This window comes from Macrobrachium nipponense, chromosome 6 (assembly GCF_015104395.2).
Source record: "Macrobrachium nipponense isolate FS-2020 chromosome 6, ASM1510439v2, whole genome shotgun sequence".
NCBI classification, from domain to species: domain Eukaryota; kingdom Metazoa; phylum Arthropoda; class Malacostraca; order Decapoda; family Palaemonidae; genus Macrobrachium; species Macrobrachium nipponense.
The window spans coordinates 35,567,293-35,591,619 of NC_061108.1; the positions used below are offsets into that span (position 1 = coordinate 35,567,293).

Consider the following 24,327-nt stretch of genomic DNA (forward strand, 5'->3'; position numbering starts at 1 on the left):
GAACTTGCCGAGTTTACGAAAGGTATCCGTACAACCTCATATTTCCACAGAGATCGTTGAGCTTTGCCCAATTATTTTCACAGTTGTTCGATGTTACTCATAAAATTGTCACTTTGACTGGGAAGGACAAATCTCCTTTCTGGAACTTCATTGTTTGTAAGTGAGTATTGATTTATTTTCAGGAGCCTATCAGTTCTTGGAATGACATGTTCTTGAGGCAGTCTTAAAATCTTGTTTATATAGATCGTATGCCCTTCCGATATATTTAGATAGACCCCCGTCAAATAGTTTGTGACTTGTTACCAGTGTATGTTGTCGAGTAATCAAGATAATGCTAATATATATCACAGGTTTCAGTATATGCAAGTGAAACCATTTGCTGTTAAATATTTAGATATGTATAATGTACAAAAGTATATAGAAAGAGGAGAGCGGTGATATCAAGTGTTACAGAATCATGTTTCCAAAAAAATTTAAAAAAAAATAAAAAACCTCTTAACACCTTTGCTAGAACAAGATATCCCACCCAGTGTTATCCTTTGAACTTCACCTTTTACCAAGCATTCGAACCACTGAGTAAGCGACACTGCTTCCCATGGGGAATATGTACGAAGCAATTTAGTCATATTTTCGTCCTTTATACTTATTCAACAAAAGACAGAAATGTACAGTTTCCTGTAATTGAAAATGTACCTTTCAAAGTGCAAATAAAGATTATTCTGAGTTGGCACAGTCGAATGTTAGTTAAGACTCACTTGCACTGGTCATAATTCTTTTATATTATAAGCAAATATGAATCGATCTCGGTTTTTGCATCCAAAAAGTTAGGCCTTTTTTTGGTAAAAGCTGTGTTAACTTGTCTGTGTGTGTGTGTGTGTGTGTTTTGCAAAGTAAGCCAGGAAAATCTTGGCCCCTTTCTGCGCGAATATCAGGTTCCTAATTCAATTTACGCCGCGAATAAAAAAATTTGCATTCATAAATTCTGCTTCACCGGAAATTAAGAGAAAAAGATAAAATTTCCTGTTTTTGGGAAAACAACTGGAAACATTTTGGGCCGCAAAAGATCCCTTGAGTTTACTACCCAGAATTCCCCCTTTTAACTATAGCTGCCAGCTCTTCCTAAGAGGTCTTTATTAAATCAATTTTCCTGACTTCAAGCAGTAAGATTCGAGAGGTCATGACTTCCATTCGTGACTTCAAAACTTAATGAACAGCTGTTCAGTATGGCCGATTTTGAACGTTCATTTCACTTCAAGGTGACTTGAATACTAATATATGTAATATGAACATTTCAGCTGTATAAATATGGTTATTCTTAGACTGGGTTTCTAATTACTACGCATGTGTATGCTGAGTGGACATCTTATCTTTCTCTTGTGACTTTAAATTAAATCCAAGGATTTAGGTAAAAACCGGTGACGTTCGCTCCCTGCAGATATTCATAAATATCGTGTAGCCTGAGCGTTATTATACTAATTTTAAAAAAGAAATAATCACTGGCACACGGACACCTGTTGACAACCGGTGAATAATTGTTCATGTCTTCAGTGTTTCTTGGTAATCCACTGGAAATACAGTATGTTTTTATTATCAGCTATATCGATTCGTGACGCACGATCCATTAAACAGTCTCTGCTTTTTCACTAGTTAACGAGCATATTTCATTGCTGATGTGAAAATTGAATATTTAACCCGTTTTTCTTGTGCGCTTATTTTGAGAGAGAGAGAGAGAGAGAGAGAGGAGAGAGAGAGAGAGAGAGAGAATTACATCGACAATAGTCATACGTCTCTTATATCGAATCTATATTCAATTTATCAACTCACTCACGTATTCTATTTTCCATGCAATTTCAAGCATTTATGTACCCCATTCTGCAATATCGTTGAATAGATTTTTTGCGTCAATGTTTTCTCTTTTTCTTAAAAACCCACCAGCGGTCTTAAAATCTCAGCGCGGGTGATTTTATAAAGCTGAATCTTCATCAAAAAAAATTTTCGATTCTGCAAATGTGGTGTTGAGCTCTGCATTCGGCAATTTATTTTGACAGCAAAGCTTTCGGTTGTAAGAAAGAACTAACTTTTATGAGTTTGACTTTTGACATTTCTCTTAACGTTCCTCTAAATTTTAATGCAGTTTTAGCTTTTCTCCGTCAGTCCCAATTTTCATTGTCCTTTCATAAGTTTGTTAGATGCGATTTCTTTTTATTGTTTATTCTGCATTATAGGTTTTTATTTCTTATTTTGCCTTATAGGTTTTTATTGCTTATTTTGCCTTACAGGTTTTTATTGCTTATTCTGCCTTATAGGGTATTGGCTTTTTATTGCTTTTATACTTACTAGGTTTTTATTAGCGTATTCTGCCTATAGGTTTTTATTGCTTAATTCTGCCTTACAGGTTTTTAGTTGCTTATTTTGCCTTCCGTTATAGGTTTTTATTGCTTTTTATTCTGCCTTACAGGTTTTTATTGCTTATTCTGCCTTACAGGTTTTTATTGCTTATTCTGCCTTATAGGTTTTTATTGCTTATTCTGCCTTATAGGTTTTTATTGCTTATTCTGCCTTACAGGTTTTTATTGCTTATTCTGCCTTACAGGTTTTTATTGCTTATTCTGCCTTACAGGTTTTTATTGCTTATTCTGCCTTACAGGTTTTTATTGCTTATTCTGCAATACAGGTTGATTGCTTATTCTGCCTTACAGGTTTTTATTGCTTATTCTGCCTTATAGGTTTTTATTGCTTATTCTGCCTTACAGGTTTTTATTGCTTATTCTTGCCATACGGTTTTTAATTGCTTATTCTGCCTTATAGGTTTTTATTGCTTATTCTGCCTTACAGGTTTTTATTGCTTATTCTGCCTTATAGGTTTTTATTGCTTATTCTGCCTTACAGGTTTTTATTGCTTATTCTGCCTTACAGGTTTTTATTGCTTATTCTGCCTTATAGGTTTTTATTGTTATTCTGCCTTATAGGTTTTTATTGTTATTCTGCCTTATAGGTTTTTATTGCTTATTCTGGTTTTTATTACAGGTTTTTACTGCATACTGTTACAGGTTTTTTATTGCTTATTCTGGCCTTTTTATTAGTTTTTATTGCTTATTCTGCCTTATAGGTTTTTATTGCTTATTCTGCCTTATAGGTTTTTATTGCTTATTCTGCCTTACAGGTTTTTATTGCTTATTCTGCCTTATAGGTTTTTATTGCTTCATTCCGCGTTAACAGGTTTTTATGCCTTATTCTGCTTAAGGTTTTTATTGCTTATTATCTGCCTTATAGGTTTTTATGCTTATTCTGGCCTTTTTCATAGGCTTCTATTTGCTATTCTGCCATACAGGTTTTTTAACGCTTATTCTGTCTTACAGGTTTTTATTGCTTATTCTGCCTTACAGGTTTTTGTTGCTTATTCTGCCTTATTGGTTTTTATTGCTTATTCTGCCTTATAGGTTTATGCTTATTCTGCCTTATAGTATTATTGCTGATTCGCCTTATAGGTTTTATTGCTATTTGCCTTATAGTTTTTATTGCTATTCTGCCTTACAGTTTTTATTGCTTATTCTGCCTTACAGTTTTTATTCTTATTCTGCTTTATCAGTTTTATTCTTATTCTGCCTTAGTAGGTTTTATTGCTTATTCTTATTCTGCCTTAAAGGTTTTTATTTTCATTAGGTTTTATTGCTTATTCTGCCTTACAGGTTTTTATTGCTTATTCTGCCTTATAGGTTATTGATTTTGATTTGCGTTTTCCAATTGGATTAGCGTCCTCAAAAATACTCATTTGCTAATAATAAATAAAAAGGTTGACTTAATCAAAAAGGTTTAGCATTTCGTAAGTCTTTTGTTCTGCAAACGTGTCCGAAGTGGTTGTTAGTTTGACAGTAGTTAAGGTGGCATAGACCTCCTCTATGATACCCTAATGACGCCAAATAGGCAAAAATCAATCAAAAGTCAGTTCTGTGATATCCATTCTTGCAGAGCCTCAACAATTTATCTAAACAATTATATACTATCATGGATGGATGTATATACACATTTTCGTTTTTATTTTAGGTGCGTTCGTTGTCTTGTGTGTTTGCCATGTAATACAATTGTTGAATGCCCTTTCTCTTCATTTGATGACTCTCCTCTCTCTCTCTCTCTCTCTCTCTCTCCTCTCTCTCTTTGTCTTCAGGCTTTATATATTTGCAGTTTTTCCTTTCTATTCCACTTCCCCAGGGAGGAGCGGGCCAAGTGGACTACTCTGTAGTGGGTGGCTGGAACTCGCTGCAGGTGGACAAGAAGGGAGACGTGACGCTGTACCGCCGTTTGGACCGCGAGGCTGAAGAGGGCGCCTTGGGCATCGCCCAAATCCTGGGCACAGACAGGGGAGAGCCGCCCCTGACTGCCACCGCAACCTTGACGATCACAGTCACAGACGTCAACGACTGTCCCCCTCGCCTTCTTCCTCCGGAAGTCCTTCACGTGACGGAGGGCGACCCTCCCGCCCTTCTCGGTGTCCTGACGGCTACTGACGATGACATTTGGGCCCTCGGCCATGGCCCTCCCTTCAGCATGTCGCTCTCGCCGTCGAATCCACCTTACGTCACGGATCTCGTCAGGCTGAAGTTTGATCAGCGTGAGTGTTTAGTTCTTTGGTTCAGTAGTGTGGTTACTGTTTGTGAGATTTAGGCTGTCAACCAGGATACCTGGCTAATTATGGCCATTCAGCGCTCAAGGCGGTAAAGAGGAGCATTTGGAGTGGTTTGACAGGAAGGTAGAGATATCCAGAAAATAAAATGGCTGAAGTGTAAGGGTCTGAGGTGGAAGTGGGAGAAAAACGCCACAGTTGCTCCAAGAAGTAATAGTTAAAGAGGTTGGGCTGAATATTAAAGTATGGTAGAGTAGTTGAAAAAGTGCAACATATCCCAAGGTATTCGTTGATCTAGTAACTTTTTTTTTATTTTCTAAAAATTGTTTACGATTTCCATTGATTATATTCTCATATTTTTATATCATTAATCTCAATAGAAAACTCAAGAAAAAATATTTGGGAATAGAATTTAAATTTTTTTTAAGTTATAATACTAAGGTTGTTTACTGTGACCTTCCGATTTTGTGAATTGCTTAATTCGCACAATTCGCCTCATCGTGGAGTTGTGTTGCTAATTTATTTAGTGTGCTCCTCTTCAGCTTTATTTTGGTTTTTCGGGTCCGGTTAATGTTTTGCACAATTACAATACCTGCTGACATATTGCTTAAGACAACTTGCTCTTGTTTGTTCCTCCGGTAATACCGTCAACAGTGAGACTTCGTAAAGGTTCGTTTTTTGTAACTATTTGCTTTCAAACTGATAGGATAGGTAAGACAATCTCCCAGTGGCAAGTTAGTCATGTCATACTAGCTAAAATTTATATGCCGTTTTTTAGTCAAATGCTACTTGTTTATGGACCCTTGTATGAATTGAATTAGCTATTTTATCATTTGTTTTATACAGACTTATTAAATTGCATGATTTTTGTACTCTGAAAGTTTGCAATTTAATATCCTGCTTAAGAAACCTATCGTGATGCATCTGGGGAGTGATTTTCCATGGCATATTCTTATAGTAATAATAGTAGTAGTAATCGGGAAGTAATTTGTCTTTGAAACGGCTCCACGACGTGTCGATTTGAATCGCTTGATGGCTGCTAACCTTGGGTTTTGTGTAGTAATTTCTAACGAGGTGACGACTTGGTTGTCCTACTTATATTCTTAATGACGTCTGCGTTTCTGAGTTAATGAGCCTTTTTGGTTGTTTGCAGCCTTAACAAATAAAATTATAACTCATCTTAATTCTGTTGCTGTATTGGCGAAAGTTAAAGGATTGACCAAAGATTGTCGTTTTATTTAATGTATACTCATTTCTCTGAATCTACACAGTTGTAGTTGAGGGAGACTTTCCCTATCGTTGTTATTTATGCTAAGCAGACGAAAAACACACAGGCAAACCTACTTGCATTTCCCCTGACTACTATGGGTTTCACAGACAGCGCAAGCACGTTTATTGGCGATAACTCTGTATAGAATACTCGTATCGGTACGAAATTTTGCTACACCCAGTGCCGTAATTTATAAGTGTGTCATGAATCACTACTAGTAAAGAATAAAGGCATTTGCCTTTGTACAAAGAGGCCAAAACTCGATTAGCCAGAAATGGATACGAACACAACAGTATAAAATGGCTCCGCCTACCCTCTCCCCCCACCCCCACTCCCACTCCACTCCTCCATCCCTCCCTTTCTCCTTTCTCCTTCACCTCCTCCCCCCCCCCCCCCTCTCTCTCTCTCCTCTCTCTCTCTCTCTCTCACTGAAAGTTGCTTCAGTTTAAACTTATTCCGTGTGATTTTTTCTCTTATCTATCTCTCTAATAATTTACATTGTATATTTCTAATGATCCACTCGGTTGTTACCTGCTACCCGCTATTTGACTGATTTATCTATGTATTGATCAGCTCATCTGTGTGTGTGTGTGTGTGTGTGGCAGTGGTAGCCTACTGTAAATGATTATTAGAGTGAGAGACCTCTGAATGTATGGTGTCACGCAAGTTTCCACTTTTTTCTATATATATGTAATAGTGTGGACAGTGTCGTTATTCCACAAGACAATAACTTAATAATACTTAAGAAAAAGGCACGAAACGGATAATAAGGAAGAAAAGAGAAAGGGAAAGATAATGATTTTTCTTAGCGAAGGGATTTTGTTACTCCAAACATTAGGCTTTTAGCCATTAGACATCTGGTTTTCATCTCCCCCAAAAAGCCTCTGTCCGTACCAGCGATTAGTGACAGCGAGGTATCGCCCAGGTCATCTTCGAGAAATTGGAAACTACTTCTCATTAGCGCCTATGACTAATCGGCGTTCCTTTCGTGAACAGGCGGTCAGAGAGAGCCATCTGGCATACGTTAAAAAGGAATCTATGGGACCCCCGTTGTTAGAAAGAGGGAAGTACCAAATTCTTAACAAAGCTCCACCCTCCCCAAAGGTAGGCCCGGCTAGTATCGACGAATCAAAAGCCATGAGTGTTGGGTCATAAGACAGCCAAAAGGGGTATCAACGAATGACCTATGAGGTTACCAAGGGATACGCCCCTAAGAAGCTCAGGACATGAAGAAGGAGGCGTAATACAAATTCAGAGCCTACGAATCATTGTAAAAGACATGGACAGGAAGGCGGTCTTGTATAATGTCTGTAGCCACTAACACACAAAAAGTCTTTCAGTAAAATGCACACCCAGTCAAAATCCCAAAATCCAAAGGCGGGGCTAAGGAGATTTCAACCCAACAAAAAGGTCAGACAGAGAGAGAGAGAGCAGAGAAAAAAGGAACGAACAGAGAAGCCAAGAGAGAGAACAACCGGGGAGCCTGAGGGGAGAACTGCAGTGGCATGGCCGTGAAACAGAGAAGGACAGAAGAATCCCCAGAAGAAGAACAGGTGCAAAGGTGTGGTGTGCGAAGCAATCAAAGACAGTGAAAGTGACAATCAATACTCAGTAAAATTCCCTCGTGCCTATAGACTCGTAATTGCGACAAGTGCCAATTAAGTTTTATCAGTCCAAGAGCCCAGTAACTCAGAAGGTGGAAAAAACCATTTGTAAGAATCCCTAACGAAGAATAAAACGTAATTTGTATGGATATATCAATTAATTTCTCATCCAAAATTGAACCTTTTAACGAATCCCAGATTAAGAACATTGAGCAAGACAAGAAGAATTTATATAAGCCTAATTCCCCAAAGTACAGCCTCCACGGCACACGTTACCTTAGATCTGTGCAAAGAAAGTAAGTACCGTCACAGATTTATTGGTGGCAGAGCGGTGGGATACGATGAGATAAAGATTGATATAGTAACAAGATTAATTGGTGGCAGAGCGACGTGATACGAACAATGTCGGCATAAAGAGATTTCAATCCATTCACGCCCACTCGAAAAAAGAAAGTTCTCCCAAAGACAGTTACCAGTGCTTCCCCAAATACAAGGACAGTTACCGAGTTGTAACAATAAAAGCGCTCCAAAAAAAGCCACCCACACTTTGCGAAAGTAAAACTCCACTCCGAAGAACAAGAACAGTCGTTCCACTAGAAGAACAAGATGCCGAACGCGTAAAGAATATATCAAGAGGAAAAAAGCACATTCAGAAAACGCCCAATTCAACGCGCTTCCTTTCCCATCCCGAAGAGAAGAGAGAGAGAGAGAGGTCCCCTTTCCCGAAGAGAAGAGAGAGAGAGAGAGAGAGAGAGGTGGAACCAACACATCATTCAAAGCGCTGGTATAGGCGAACGCAAGCTGTCAGACGTAAACCCGGATGCCGAAGACGACGAAAGAAGATAAGTCCAAAATAATATCCCCACAACTTACATAACATTAAACTCCATTAAAAGTAAACTTACGTGATTACATTTCAGTTAGACAATTTCTGGTATTTCAAGATTAAAAGATTTTCACTGAACTTTTTTTTTTGGCAACGAAACTCTATATTTCTTCATTTTACTAATTATAACTAATCAGCTACTAAGACCTTTTCCCGAACATTTGTATTTACTAACCAATAACTTTAAATTTTAATTTTAATTTTGATTGTGTCATTTTATGTTATTTTTGTGATTTTGGTTGTTTTTCGTGATTTCTTGTACTTTGATTTTTTTGTTTTAGTATTTGCTTTTTACTTGTTACGTCGAGTGAACGTTTACATGTTTTTATTTTGTTTGTTTAGGATAACAAGGGTAATTCACGGGAGGGTCTCTCGTTAGCGTGCAGTTTACGGTCAGTTCAGTATCGTTTTACCAGTACTGTTAAGAGGGTTTTTGTTGTTGTTTAAGAATCGCTCACCGGTAACGTAAGACTTTGAGAATATTTCTGGGGAAAATTCTTTTATTTTTTGGGGGTAATCGAATACTTAAGTAAAAACAGTTTATTGTTATTATCATTTTCTTTCCGGGATATTACTGTCATAATTTGATACTTTTAATGATACTCAGTACTTAAGAAAATTTCCATTAACGAGTCGATGGTCAAAGGGAGACCGACTCCTTATCAGAACCAAGGTCCTTTAAATATACTCGGACCCCAGTATATTTAAAGGACCTTGATCAGAACGTAAGAACGCGGTGCTCACGAGAAGTCAAACAAGGAAATTAACCATGCCGGAAGGTACACAGTCCGCGAATTCGAGCGCAGCAGTAATGGGAACACATAAGGGACATGTGATTAATCACATAGCTAAATTTTGCGGAAGAAGGAACGGTCAGTTAGCTTGTAACTTAGAGAACTGGATAGAGCAGGTGGAGACACGCCTAGATAGCATAACGGGGACAGATAGAGAAAAGCTTATTGAAGCCAAGAGTTATCTTGATTTGGAAGCCGGAGGAGACTTAGAACGGTACGTCCACTCCGAGACTTACCGAGATCTTAAGAATTGGGAAGAATTGAAACGGTATTTTAGGAAGGTTTATTCACAGTTGGTGAAAGAGATCCAGTACTAGCTTGGCAAGGATAGTGCGTCAATTTAAGTTAGACGAAAGACGTTATCAAGAGTTTAGCTCTCAGTTGTATAACAATATGAATGAATGGGGTAACTTCATGGAATCCACAGGTTGGATAGAGGTAGAAGGAGGCAAGCAAAAAATGCTAATGAGTCATGTTAAAAAAATATTTAGACTAGCAATAATGATTGGAAGCCTGCCAACAGAAGTTATTGCAAGGATGACTCGTAAGTGGGAGATCATCGATGATGTAGCGGAGATTGAAGAGGAGGAAACAAAAATCATAGGCAGAAGACCTGAAGGGAATCCTATATACAGACCTTTAGTCGCTATAGGACAAAAGGAAAGAGGTCCAAATAGATCTAGGACACCATCTAGAAATCAGAATAAGATGCCAGGTAAATCTTCTCAAGGAGGATTTTCGACAGTCACGTGTTATAACTGTCAGAAGAGAGGACATTATGCCAGTGACTGCCGAGGGATAGCCTTCTGTCCTTTTCCATAAGAGAACAGGACATAGTGCTCGAGAATGCAGAAATAAATTTGTTTCAGCTCCTACAGGTAGACGTCAGTCGAGAGGCAGAAGTAGAAACAATAGTCAATCTCCCCCAGTTAGAGGAAATAGGGATTCCGTCCCAAATAGATATGCTAATCAAACAGCAAGTATAGGGTATCAACCAGTTCAGTCAATGTCAGACGACGCAATGGGAAATTTTCTGCTTACTGGTACAATGAATCTTCCTCTATAACAGAGAGAACGTCCGGAATGTCAAGGCTAAGCCCAGCTACACAGGTTAGCAAAGTTGATGTAGGAAATGAATATAATTATAGACCATTATTTCCCGCACATGTCGTGGTAGAGAAACCTATTATTACATTCTTTGATACAGGTAGTCCTAGAATATAATGTCAGAAAAGGTGTATCGATTGTATTTTTCTCACTTAAGTTTGAATCCAGCGGTAGATTGTAGAATCACAGACGTCCAGGGCAATGATATCCACGTAATTGGACAGTTAGATTTTCCATTTAGGCTAGGAAGAATTGCTCTAAGAGAAAATGTTCTGGTAGCCAGAGATATACAATTAGCTTTTGCTCATTTGTTGATAGGTTATCCAACTATGCTAGACAAGGTATAAGCATTGATGCTCTAGAGAACAACTAGTGATTGAAAACGGTCGTGAGATTTCTAGAATACCATTATGCAAGTCATTAAAAGAACCCAGACTCAACAGAATCCCACACTGAAAGGTATTTTAAAGAAGGATAAGACGGAGGGAAGATATCCAGAATGCATCACGAGTTCACAACAGATCATTACCTCCTTAGAATCAAATCAATGCACTTTTTATTTAAAGTTAGAGAGGGAATTAAGACTTAAACTAGGTGAAAGTACGTGGGTAGAATGTACAGTAAATCCATTTTTTTAAGGGAAGGAAATTCTCACGCTTACTGAAAGTCGCAAGTAAATGGAATACATTATTCTTCTAGTTTACATGAAGTCAGACAGAGCAAAATAGCGTTACAGATTACGAATAACAGAGGATTTGGAAAGGTTAAGTTAACACCAGGTACAGAGATAGGCTTAGCAGAAGTATACTCCATACCTATCCGAGTTGTAGAAAGGGAAACGGTAGCAGCGATCAGTAAAGGAAATGAAAATTATGCTCAGGACATAAAACTGAGAAGAGCTAAGATAGGATTTCATTTAAAGGACATTAAGGTAAACCATGTTAGAGAAGAATTCATAGACTTACTGTGCGAATATAATGATATAGTCGCTCTAGACGGCGACACCTTGGGAAATACACGCAAAAATAAAACGCACAAGATAGCCATTCCATCAAACACAAAGCCAATTTACATACCAGCCTATAGAGTAGCACATTCTCAGAAGGAGATCATTGAAAAGAGAAGTACAAAGACGAATGAATAGGCAAGGAATAATAGAACCATCTAAATCCCCATGGTCTTTCCACTTTTGCTAGTTCCTAAAAGGGACAAAACTTATAGAATAGTTGTGGATTTCAGAAAATTGAACCAAATTACTGAAAATGATCCTTATCCAATGCCGTCAATGCGAGATCTTATCGCTACTATAGGGTCCAAGAGATACTTACCACTATAGATTTACTGCAGGGATTCTTGCAAATCCCTCTAGACGAAGAAAGTAAACCTTTAACTGCTTTTTCCACTAGTAACGGCAGATACCAGTATGTAAGAATGCCCTTTGGTCTAAAGTCAAGCCCGGTAACTTTTGTAGATTAATGGATAAAATTTTGGGCGATTTACTAGGCAAGGACGTACACTGTTACATAGATGATTTGGTAATAGCAACAGACACTATAGAGGAACACATAGACTTAGTCAGAGAAGTCCTAAAGAGATTAAGAAAAGCCAACCTGAAGCTTAAATTAAAGAAGTGTAACTTCCTTAAAAGGAAAATAGACTACCTTGGGCATACAACTAAGTGAAAAGGGCGTAGAAGTATCGACGCAAAGATTAAGTCGATTAGGGAATATCCTACAACCTCAGTGCAAGAAGGACGTAAAGTCATTTTTAGGTTTAGCAGGTTTTTACCGCAAGTTCGTAGGGAACTTTGCAGTCATATCCGCACCACTAACTGAACTTTTAAAGGAACACGTATCATTTGTATGACAGACGAGCAGCAAGAAGCATTCGATGAATTGAAAGAAAGATTAACACATCCCCCAGTACTTAGCTTCCCAGACTTTGGCAAAGAATTCTTTTTAGCCACGGACGCAAGCCACATCGGTATAGGAGCATGTTTAATGCAGAAACAAGATAATAAGTATAATGCGATAGCTTATTACAGTAGGAAATTAAAGCCCTCAGAAGTGAACTACTCAGTAACAGACCTAGAGTCTCTAGCTATTATAGACGCTTTAAAGCAGTTTCAGATATATCATTTTTGGTTACAAGATAACCGTGTTCACGGATCATTCAGCTGCAGTAGAAATGCTAAAGAACCCTAATTTTTCTGGACGAAGAGCCCGTTGGTTCATGACAGCCCAAGATTATGATATAGGAGGTGAAATATGTCCCTGGAAGACGAATAGTAGCAGATGCATTATCAAGATATGTGTCACCAAGGTGATAGTATTATGATAAGTCAAGAAGAAGAAAAGAATGAAACAATGTGCAATGACGTAAATGTACTCACCAGCATATACAGAGGAGCTTCCGGCAAATTTTCATAAAGGAACAAGAAAGAGATGAAGATATAAGGAACTGTTCAAATACGTTAAAAACGAAAGAAAAACACAGCCAACAAGAATTAACCGAATCTAGGTAGGAAGGTTGGATGTCCCACAGATGCACTAGCGGACATAGAATGGCGTATTAATTTGGATGTGTCAGCGAATATACCCATTTGGTCAATTTCTAGGTGTACTGCACAAAAGGTTAGTACCTAAGAGTCTAAGAAACAAGGTCATTGAGCTAATGCACGACGATGACATGAGGGCTCACCCGGAAGGGATGAGACAATTAGATTAATCCAAAGAACTTTCCATTGGAAGGGAATTCACAAAGATGTTAGTAATTATGTGAAGAGCTGCAATACATGCAACAGCTACAAAGGAAGAACAGACAAGGAAGTACCACTAGGGAAATATCCTATCCCACAGACTCCTTTCGAAAGAGTATCTATTTGATCTTATCACTAATCTTCATACCACGAGTAAAGGGAATAAGAATATACTAGTATGTATCGACGCGCTCACGAGATATACAGAGTTGGTACTACTAACTAGTAAAAGTGCCAAGGATTGTGCAATCGCTCTCTTCGATAAGATATTTTGCAGATATTCTGCCCCACAGCTCATTATCTCTGATAATGGGACCGAGTTCAACAACTCATTAGTTCAAGAAATTTGTAACGCCTTTAAGGTAGAAAAGGTAGCGATACAGCCGTATCACCCAGCTAGCAATGGCTTGGTAGAAAGGAATAACAGGAAGGTTTTAGACGTATTACGTCACACAGTAGGACAGGATCCTGACTGGGACGTCATTTACCTTTAGTCCAATTATCCTTAAATGCAAGGCATCATACGAGTACTCGAGCAACTCCCATAAAAGCTTTGATGGGATATGAACCCAGATTACCTTATGCCATGGCTGAATCAGCCAATACAGCCTAATTACTCTGAAGATATCATGAAGATAAGAATCGGAAACTTTAAAGTAATCCACAAGCAATTGCACAAGAATCTAGAAGAAGCCCAGCAGAATATGATAGAGAAGCATCAAGAAGGATTAAGGCCTGTAGACTACAAGAAAGGAGATGAAGTCTATATTAAAAGAAGAATAAGAAGTGGTATTAATTATAAGTTAGACCACAAAATTCACAGGACCATACAAGGTCGTAGACGTACAAGAAACTAAGATAAAGGTTGAAGAAATGAATAACCAAATGCCTTCCACATATGCTGAATCATTAGAAGAAGAATAATTTTGGATAAACAGGACAAGGTCAAGAGAACCAAAGAAGTTGAAGAATCCGAAATGACAGAGACGTCAAAAGACATTCCAGAAGAAGGAACTAGATATAACCTAAGAAATAGAAGAGTCACTTTTCAGTGAAATAGAAGAACAAACCCATTAATTCATCCAGTTATTCCCATGTATTTATTTGATTTCGTTATTGCTAAGTTTACCTTCATCGGTCGACTTAGGAATAATCTTTTATTGTTGCAACTTACTTTATTTAATTAGTTGGTTTGTAGCAAGATTTTTGGGTTAAGTGCACTAACTTCAAATTTTATTTTGACTTGAAGGGAATTATTTGGGTATGTAAGAAACGATTCAATGCGCAGTATAAGAATTTAAGACGTATATTAGTTTAACCGTTCCATAAGAACATTCTTAGAAGTAAAAGAATAATTAAGAAGGGTTAAGATAGATATTAATAGATTTTAAGATAAGAGAATTCGTTTCAGAAATGATTATGATTTTGAAGGGGTAATTAATACACCTACTTTGTTCAAATCCATTGGATGTTGATTGATGAAAACTTACTAATAAGATATTAATCGATGTAGACTCACTAACAAGAAGTTAATTGATGAAGACTCATTAACAGATAGTAGTTGTTGAAAACTTACTAACAAGATATTGATTGTGAAAACTAACTAATTGTTGTCACAGTAGAAGAAACCTACAAGTATTAACCACTAACCGGTTCCTTTAACCGAGTTGCCAATTTTGTTTTAGTATCAAGCAGTGAAGTTATATTGTTTAATGTACAAGGTTACTCAGAAATTACAGTAAGAATGTCCAATGAAATTTTGCATAAACACAATACACAATCTCAGTAGGAAGTCAAGGACACACTTGTTGTTATTGCATACAAATACACAAGGATATTTTCTCCCAGGACTTGTCACCAAGTAACAGGTCGCAGCAAACAAGAAGCCATCAAATGTCGTCAACAACGAGCGAAATTTATTTTTCCATAAAGAAAGACGATATCCACCTAGATAGAATAGGACTGAGGACTGTACCAATCATATACTGTAAACTTGGATAGTTACCATTATTTTTTGCTTCTACCATGCATGATATACTTATGTGACTTAAGGGCTTATGTACGTTTAACTTTCAGTTTTCTTGTTTTTTGGTGATTTATTCTTGTTTGCATTCAGTTTCATGTTTCTTAATGTGATTTACTCATATTTGAATTCACTTTGATGATTCTTTTAATATTTCTTAATCAAGTATTTGTTCATATTCATATTCAGTTTTTTTTTTATGTTTCTCTGAATGTTACTTACTCAAGAATTTACTCATGTTTACATTCAATTTTGATTGTTGCCCTTAACGTTACTTAATCAAGAATTTGCTCATGTTCACATTCACTTTTGATGTTTTTGAGTCAAAGTTTCAATATGATTTCCCAGAAGCATAAGTTAGGAGTCCTCTGGTAGGTATAATATTTGCTTCAGCTTAGATAACGCTGTCGGAGTCAGCGAGGTAGCGGGCCGAGACTGTAATAGTGTGGCACAGTGTCGTTCTTCGACAAGACAATAACTTAATAATACTTAAGAAAAAGGCACGAAACGGATAATAAGGAAGAAAAGAGAAAAGGGAAAGATAATGATTTTTCTTAGCGAAGGGATTTTGTTACTCCAAACATTAGGCTTTTAGCCATTAGACATCTGGTTTTCATCTCCCCCAAAAAGCCTCTGTCCGTACCAGCGATTAGTGACCAGCGATATCGCCCAGGCATCTTCGAGAAATTGGAAACTACTCTCATTAGCGCCTATGACTAATCGGCGTTCCTTTCGTGAACAGGTCAGAGAGAGCCATCTGGCATACGTTAAAAAGGAATTCTATGACCCGTTGTTAGAAAGAGGGAAGTACCAAATTCTTAAAAGCTCCACCCTCCCAAAGGTAGGCCTCTAGTCTAGTATCGACGAATCAAAAGCCATGAGTGTTGGTCATAAGACAGCCCAAAAGGGGTATCAACGAATGACCTATGAGGTTACCAAGGGATACGCCCCTAAGAAGCCAGGACATGAAGAAGGAGGCGTATACAAATTCAGAGCCTACGAATCATTGTAAAAGACATGACAGGAAGGCGGTCTTGTATAATGTCTGTAGCCACTAACACACAAAAAGTCTTTCAGAAAATGCCACACCCAGTCAAAATCCCAAAATCCAAAGGCGGGGCTAAGGAGATTTCAACCCAACAAAAAGGTCAGACAGAGAGAGAGAGAGCAGAGAAAAAAGGGAACAGAGAAGCCAAGAGAGGAGAACAACCGGGGAGCCTGAGGGGAGAACTGCAGTGGCATGGCCGTGAAACAGAGAAGGACAGAAGAATCCCAGAAGAAGAAGAACAGGTGCAAAGGTGTGGTGTGCGAAGCAATCAAAGACAGTGAAAGTGACAATCAATACTCAGTAAAATTCCCTCGTGCCTATAGACTCGTAATTGCGACAAGTGCCAATTAAGTTTTATCAGTCCAAGAGCCCAGTAACTCAGAAGGTGGAAAAACCATTTGTAAGAATCCCTAACGAAGAATAAAACGTAATTTGTATGGATATATCAATTTAATTTCTCATCCAAAATTTGAACCCTTTTAACGAATCCCAGATTAAGAACATTGAGCAAGACAAGAAGAATTTATATAAGCCTAATTCCCCAAAGTACAGCCTCCACGGCACACGTTACCTTAGATCTGTGCAAAGAAAGTAAGTACCGTCACATATATATATATATATATATATATATATATATATATATATATATATATATATATATATATATATATATGTATATCTATGTATATATAATTTTATATATATACTTTATATATATATATATATATATATATATATATATATATATATAATGTATATGTATATATATTATATATATATATATGTATATGTATATATAGTATATATATATATATATGATATATATATATATATCTATGTATATATATTTATATATATACTTATATATATATATATATATATATATATATATATGTATATGTATATATATATATATATATATATATATATATATATATATACATATATCATACAATAAACATTCACGATTTAAATATGTGCATCTGTTTAATCAAGGCTTTAACCCTAATGAATGTCGGATAGAAAGACTCAATCTTTATTTGTAACAGAGTAACTATAACCAGTTACCTATTCATACCAATCTGGAGCCAATAGGCGGCTTTCTCATGGCTAAAAGTGAAAAGTTGCGTGACAAACGAATTTCTGCAACATGCCGACAGTTAAGTTCCGTGGTGGCCATTTCTTCTTCACCTTCGTAATACAAGTACTATATTGCTGATACTCTAAGTCCAAATGTGGATTGCGAAGAAGGTAACCAAACAAGTATAACAGTCGCTTTACCATCAATCATAGTGTCTATCGTTTTACTACTCCACCATACATTCGGATATCTCTCACTCTAATAACCATTTACAGTAGGTACCACTACCACAGAGAGAGAGAGAGAGAGGAGAGAGAGAGAGAGAGAGAGAGAGAGAGAGAGAGATGAACGGATTAGTGCATAAATAAATAAGTCAACTGGCAGGTAACAACCAAGTGAATCGTTAGATATATACATCAATGTAAACTATTATTACATAGATAGAAAAAATCGTATAGAATATGTTTAAACTACAGTAACTTTCAGAGAGAGAAAGAGAGAGAGAGAGAGAGAGAGATGAGCGGATCAATGAATGCATAAATAAATTAGTCAACTGGCAGCTAACAACGGACTGGATCGTTAGAGTTATACAGCAATGTGCAATGTATATTATTAGATATATAAATGGACAGAAAAATACAAAAGTTTAAACTGAAGCTACTTTTAAAGAGAGAAGGGAAGGTGAGGGAAGGATGACGGAGGGGGTGGGGGTAGAGGGTAGGCGGAGCTCTTAACTGTTGTGTTCGTATCCATTTCTGGCTAATCGAGTTTTTGCCTCTCGCTACAGGGACAAGTGTCTTTATTCTTAACAATTAGTGATTCATGATGCTCTTATAAATTGCGGCACTGGGTGTAATACACTCTTAACAAAATTTCGTACTGATACGAGTGTTCATTACAGGGTTATTGCCAAAAAACGTGCTTGCACTGTCTGTGAAACCCATAGTAGTCAACAAGAATATTTTAATCATTCAATAAAAATTTAAATTGAACTATATATTTAATCTAAAACCCACAGGACAAGAGGAAAAGCTAACTGCTGACAATAGAAAGATTTCTCGAGTGCACTGGTATTCATTTGAGCTAATTATATCCGTATGACAGAATCTTTAGTATAATTATGACGTGCAACAAGGAAGGGAATAACGTGGTATCCCTGGGAAGGAAAGACAAACGGAGAAATAAATTTGGTTTGGAATTTTGAATTACTAATGTAAGCAATAGAATCAAAAGGTCAAAAAGTAGTGCCGTGAATGTATAATAACTCATACCTTAAAGCCGAGTGGAAGAATAAGTGTTTTTCAAGCCTTGGAAGCATAAAAAGGAAAAAGAAATTGTAGGGCTATGTTGCCGTCAGTGAAACTCAAGAGGGTGCAATGTAAAAATTTACCAAAGGTTGTTTGCACCTGGCCTCGGCGACTATAGTAGATTCACATCAACCCTATATTTGAAGTCTAGGCCAGTCCCTTACAACGCTCCTGATTGGCTGTTGATAAGCCAGTCACAGGGCTGGAAACTTTGTCTCTCTCGAGAGTTCACATGGGTAGGATCTATGTTCTACCTCTCCTGAGGGATATGTCTTTCAAAAGTAGCCATCAGGAGAAGTGGAACACACATCCTGCCTATATGAACTCTCGAGAGAGAGTGGGAGTTTCCAGCCTTGTGATTGGCTTATCAACAGCCAATCAGGAGCGTCGTAAGGGACTGGCCTAGACATCAAATGCACGGTTGATGTGAATCTACTGTAGCTACATCCACTTTTTAGCCTTTTCTTCATTCTTACTATCCAGTCTCTCCGACTTCCCCTTTCCTGTATATTAAGCCCTGAATGGCCGAAAGTGTCCTATTGCTCGACTTGGCATCCTAAAATTCATCACTCAAATAAAATCATCTTTTTAAAATCCTCCCGGTTTTAAAAGCAGAAAATAATATTACGGTTGTTTCAAGGAATAAAAGGTAAAATGGTGCCTTGTTCACTCACTGAAATGACGTCATATTTTACATGTAAAGAGCAGGATTGTGAAGTCTGGGAAAAAGTGTGAAGGGTCATAGCACTTTTGACTCGGCGTTTTGCAGGTGGCGGCTAACGACAGCAAACTCAGTTTAATGAAAAGAAATTGTATATTCATATTCACCCCAGTTCCATATGTATAAACGTTGACTGTGACAGCTTAATTTTTTTTACGCCTTTGGTGTATGACATGGGACAAGAAGGATTTTTCCCTTAACGAAACGAATGGCGTTTTGATTGCAAAACAGAAAATTCTTGCTTTGACCGGTTATTATTTTTCGTATATTTTAAGAATTTCAAAAACATTTTTGTTACCTTTAGTTCTAAATTCCAAATGATACATCAGTTTTTTTTCAGAGACAGATTGCGAGTCTGAGCGTTCCCACACATTTTGTCTTAAAACCTCAACATTTTCTTCAGTATGATGCTATTTCCCCTAAAAGTGGATGGTTTCTCTGCCGCATTCAAATTTTCAACTGCTGAATCGCCACGAAGGCCCCGTTGTAGAAACATCCAAAATATCTTTTGAATCTTTCACCAACTGCGATGTTTTCCCCGTTATACAATTTAAACTTTTACTGGTAATTTCCTTTTCATCGCTGAGTGACCTCACTGGTCCCAGTGTGCTTGGCCTTTGGCCTAAATTCTATACTAAATTCAATTCACCAAGGTTAACCTTTTACCACCACTGCCTCCACTTGCCTCACCTTTTCAGTGCTGCTTAGCGTGGTGCAACCGTCGGGCAGACAGTTTATCTGAACAGCTACAGATCTTTACGAATAAACAAACTTAACATAGTGAAATTCGGTTCTTGTTTTGTAAGGCCAAAACTGCCATGTTCAATATGGTCGTCTTATCAGTCTCCGTTAGTTGCTCTGGTTGTTATAAGGGGTGTTGTCAAGATCTATGATGCATCTTAAGATAAAGGTGGTCGTCAGTATTGAGGGCAGTGGCCTATTTCCACTGTGCATGCTTGAAATACCGAGTGACTAGACGTGGGTGAGATAGTGTATTGAAATAGGAAATGCTAAATTTGTTGGAAAAATGTTAGAAAAATATCCATGTGGTGCAATTTTTGGAGTACTAATTAAAGGTTGTACTCGTTTCAGCCTTTTACTTTACCCTTGTGCACAGTTTTTCTCCCAGCTTGCTGTTCAACCACTCCAACTCCCTCTTATCACTCCCTTAACCGCTAAAAGTGCCAACAGTATATAAATACGCCCCTTATTTTATCATATATATAAAAGATTTTCTTGGTTTGTTTGTCCAGATGTCGACAGCGGTCGAGGAGGAGCCGAGTTATGGACCCGAGGCTCTCTGGATCGTGAGACGCATCGAACGCTTCCCGTAGAAGTCGTGATTGGCGACGCCGGAGGACTTAACAGGACTCAGACCATAACGATCGTTGTCAATGACTTGAACGATAATCCCATGAAACCTGCCGCCAAGACGGTCTACCTGTGGCAGACTCAGGTGAGATAGAGAGAGACACCCAAGTGTGTGTGTGTGAGAGAGAGAGAGAGAGAGAAGAGAGAGAGAGAGAGAGAGAAGAGAGAGAGAGAGAGAGAGAGAGAGAGAGATCCATGTATGACAGAGATATTTTTAATAGTAAATTACCTGGTGTCACAGCTACTTCGAGCATGACGAAAGAGTGCGAGAGAAATGAAAATAGTAATAATGATAAATGATAATAATAATCTTATTGAGAGAGAGAGAGAGAGAGAGAGAGGAGAGAGAGAGAGAGTAAAACAGAAATGTTTCCTTGCTTACATAATACTTTCAAATAAAATGAGTAACTCGTCTACGGTTTCAGCAAGCAAGTTCTTGTTCCTCCGCAGGGGAGCGGATCAGACGCGCCCTTAGGTCGCGTGTATGTAGACGACCCAGACGACTGGGACATAGCCGACAAGACCTTCCGATGGGCTGGGAAGGCCCATCCCCTGTTTAAACTGAACGCTGACGACGGCACCATTTTTGCTTCCAGCCTGGTGCGAGAAGGAAGGTGAGCCTCACTTAGAACACTTCTGTACAAGCAAGAGATTTAGTGGATGTGACAATCAGACAGGCTTGGATCTTTCCCAGATAGTGACCCCGAAGGAATTTCGGCGGACGTTATCTAGGACTACTATTTCTCGGGGGTTATTATCTCTTATGTGATATTTCCACTCTTTTGCTTATGTTTTTATGGTAATCCCCAACGGGCTTGTACCAAATGTCGCAAAGGTGGATATACACTTGGGAAAAACTCTCTATCGCGAGAGTATATATAATGTTCTAAGGGGTCCACAATAATATAATATGTTGCGAGTTCGTGTACAATTTTAAAACACTTTTTTTTATTATTGTGGACCCCTTAGAAAGGTGGATATTTTCTGGGATAAAACCCTTGGGGTCATTATCTATTAAAGATACATAGGCTTTGATAATTAATTCCAAATGCACGGACAAAAATTCTTAGGTCATTCTATTTTCGGTTTACCTGTAATTCTAAGAAGTGTTCCGCACGCACTTATTGTTTATTAATGAGTATTTTTGGCCGAACAGAATAGAACAAGCTATATATGATGCCGTGTACGTTAGTAACTTAAGAAATTTGCCGTCTTTTGTTTACGTTCTTACGGAGACAAGTTCCATGAGACGCCATGTTTTAGTATCAGTCGTTTGGGGATTAACGCAGAGTTATAAACAAAACAAAATTTTCAAGTTACCTCACTTGTACTGCATCATATGCACTAATATATTGTTCATTCAAAAAATCTCATTAATAGATATGACCGTGCGGAGCCCTTCCTAAGAATTACCGATATGCTTTCGTCACTGAATGAACAGTTGCCATCCATCTTTACAAAAGAAGGAATTGGTATTGGAAATGAATTCCCTGAGCTGTGAATGTTCGATACATTAGTGATTTTGAATTGTTATTTGTATGTTATTTCATTTTGCCCTATAATCGGGTATTTTGTGTTCCCTACATTGCCAACTAAGATTTAACTCCATCTTTGTATGACCCACGTTTTACATTCACCTCTTTTTACTAGATCATTTTCCGTGTAATTTTTTCTCGTTATTTCTTTTATTTTACTTGACTATGTCTTTTATTTTATTTATTTATTTATTTTTGCATATTAGTTTGTACGGCAGCATTGACGTTCCTTGATAAACGACATTCAGTATTGACCCATTTTGGATTGGCCATTTTATTATGTTCATCAACTTATTCAAGTTTGTATTCTTGTGACAACGATGAAAGTGCCTTTTCAGCAGGAAGTCAAATAGTTTAATGTACAGTTGATATAATCGCAATCTCATCTGGCGACATAATTAGAATCATTATAAGACCTTCAGTATTAAAACTTAATTCGGTTGGACGCGATCATCATGTCTGAAATAATACAGGCGATTCGAAACAGTGGTAAACAGTTGTTTGGGAAACGATAGAATATGCATTTGAGATTATTTTCAGATTAAATGCTCGACAATTGTGATTTTATTGAAAAGCCTTAGTAATCTAACTAATGATTACCAGGTATTTTGTCATGTGACTCGAAAAACAGAGTTCTTAACGATACATCTGAAACTCTGGCACCGTATATGAGCCACTGAACTTTCGTACGTTAAATGAGAAAACTTGCCTCAAGAAAGAAATGATAAGCCTACTCTTTAACCTCAAAGGTTCACTTAAAAGCTCTTGGGCGCAATGAAACAACCTTATGGACCGACTACTTAAAAATCTCTCTCGGGACCGTGGAACGTGACGCAGAGAATAATTTCGTAGTTGGGCTTGTGTTTTGCGTATGGAGCATGGACGTGTCGTTTCCGTATGTGAAGCGTTTCCTCTTAGACACTAAAGACAACGGTCACTTGCGTGGATGAATCTGCTAAGCAGAAAACTCTCATTATATTAGCCGCTTCAAGCAATGACATAAACCGATCACCAGTAGTATAACGAACCCTAAACAAACTGTAGTATTTTGCTGCTTGCGCTTCCTGTCATTTTTTCATTAACCTGCCGGAGCTCTGTAGTCATTACTGAAGGTTGTTTGCAGTGTCCCTTCGCCCCTAAATGCAACCCCCCTTTCAATCATTTTACTGTACCTACGTTCATATCCACAGTCTTCTATCTTAATTTCCATCCTTTCCAAATTGCCTCATAGTGCACTTAAAACCGTTTTACTCTAATTGTTCCTTTTGTCGCTGAATAACTTCATAGGCCCTAGTGCCTGGCCTTTGCCTAAATTGTATATTCCATATATTCTATGATCTCAAAACTCTTGAATTTTCATGCTTTCGCCTGAACTAGCCTTTTTGCTCCTTCTCTGTACCAACGCATATTTCCAATTACTTTTTTTTCCGAGTGCAGTCACTACACGAGAAATGCTTCTGAACCTTTTTTTCTTTTATTTCCAGTGTCAAACATGTCGATACATTTGCTAATTCACAGCTAACATTATTTTCCCTATGGGTATAAATGTCTTATGCATTGGTATAATTCGTGATATGTATGACGTGAACAGATCATTTTCCACATTGCTTAGCTCAAAGCCTGGTGTGATAAGGTTAGCACTTAACTGTGCTGTCAATGCCAGCCCATTTGACTTGCTACTCCGAGTGGTTATTGTAACTACCGCTACAACATATAACAGTAGACCTCATAAGTTCAACAGTCGTTTTCAAAATAGACATATGAATTACCAAAGATATTCTTTGAATTTCAAAGTTTTAAGGTGTTTACGCGGCCAGATGGTTTGTCCATCCCAGTTGTCCAAGTTGTTTGTCAATAGGTTTGAAGAGGAGTCTCACGGTCAAACCAAATTTACATCCAATCTCAGTTTGAGTCGTGCAATTGAGAAACAAAGATGCCTTTAGATCAAGACACGGTTATCGCTATTGGTTTAGGGGTGGAGCCAAGGGAAAAAAAGGATCTACCTGAACGAAAAATTGGTTGTTAGAGACTAAATTTCTCATGCAAACGATCTTGTTGATTTGATATTAGAGCCAGTTCATTATATTGAGATCGGAAGAGGCAGTATATTTAGATCTGCTGAGGTTTGTCACTCCTATCATTATGTACAAGGACACAAACATAAAAGGCTGAGTGCCACTTTGTATTTTTAGCAATTATTA

General features: G+C 37.7%; 1 protein-coding gene across 1 annotated transcript in view; it reads left to right on the top strand.

The window, feature by feature from the left end:
* LOC135216719 (putative neural-cadherin 2) overlaps window positions 1–24,327 on the top strand; it is a 90,241-nt gene that overhangs the window by 24,222 nt on the left and 41,692 nt on the right. Inside the window, exons 6-8 of the mRNA XM_064252179.1 lie at window positions 4,210–4,609; window positions 20,474–20,676; window positions 21,042–21,205. Of these exons, the coding sequence (XP_064108249.1) occupies window positions 4,210–4,609; window positions 20,474–20,676; window positions 21,042–21,205 (767 nt within the window). The remainder of the gene's footprint in view (window positions 1–4,209; window positions 4,610–20,473; window positions 20,677–21,041; window positions 21,206–24,327) is intronic.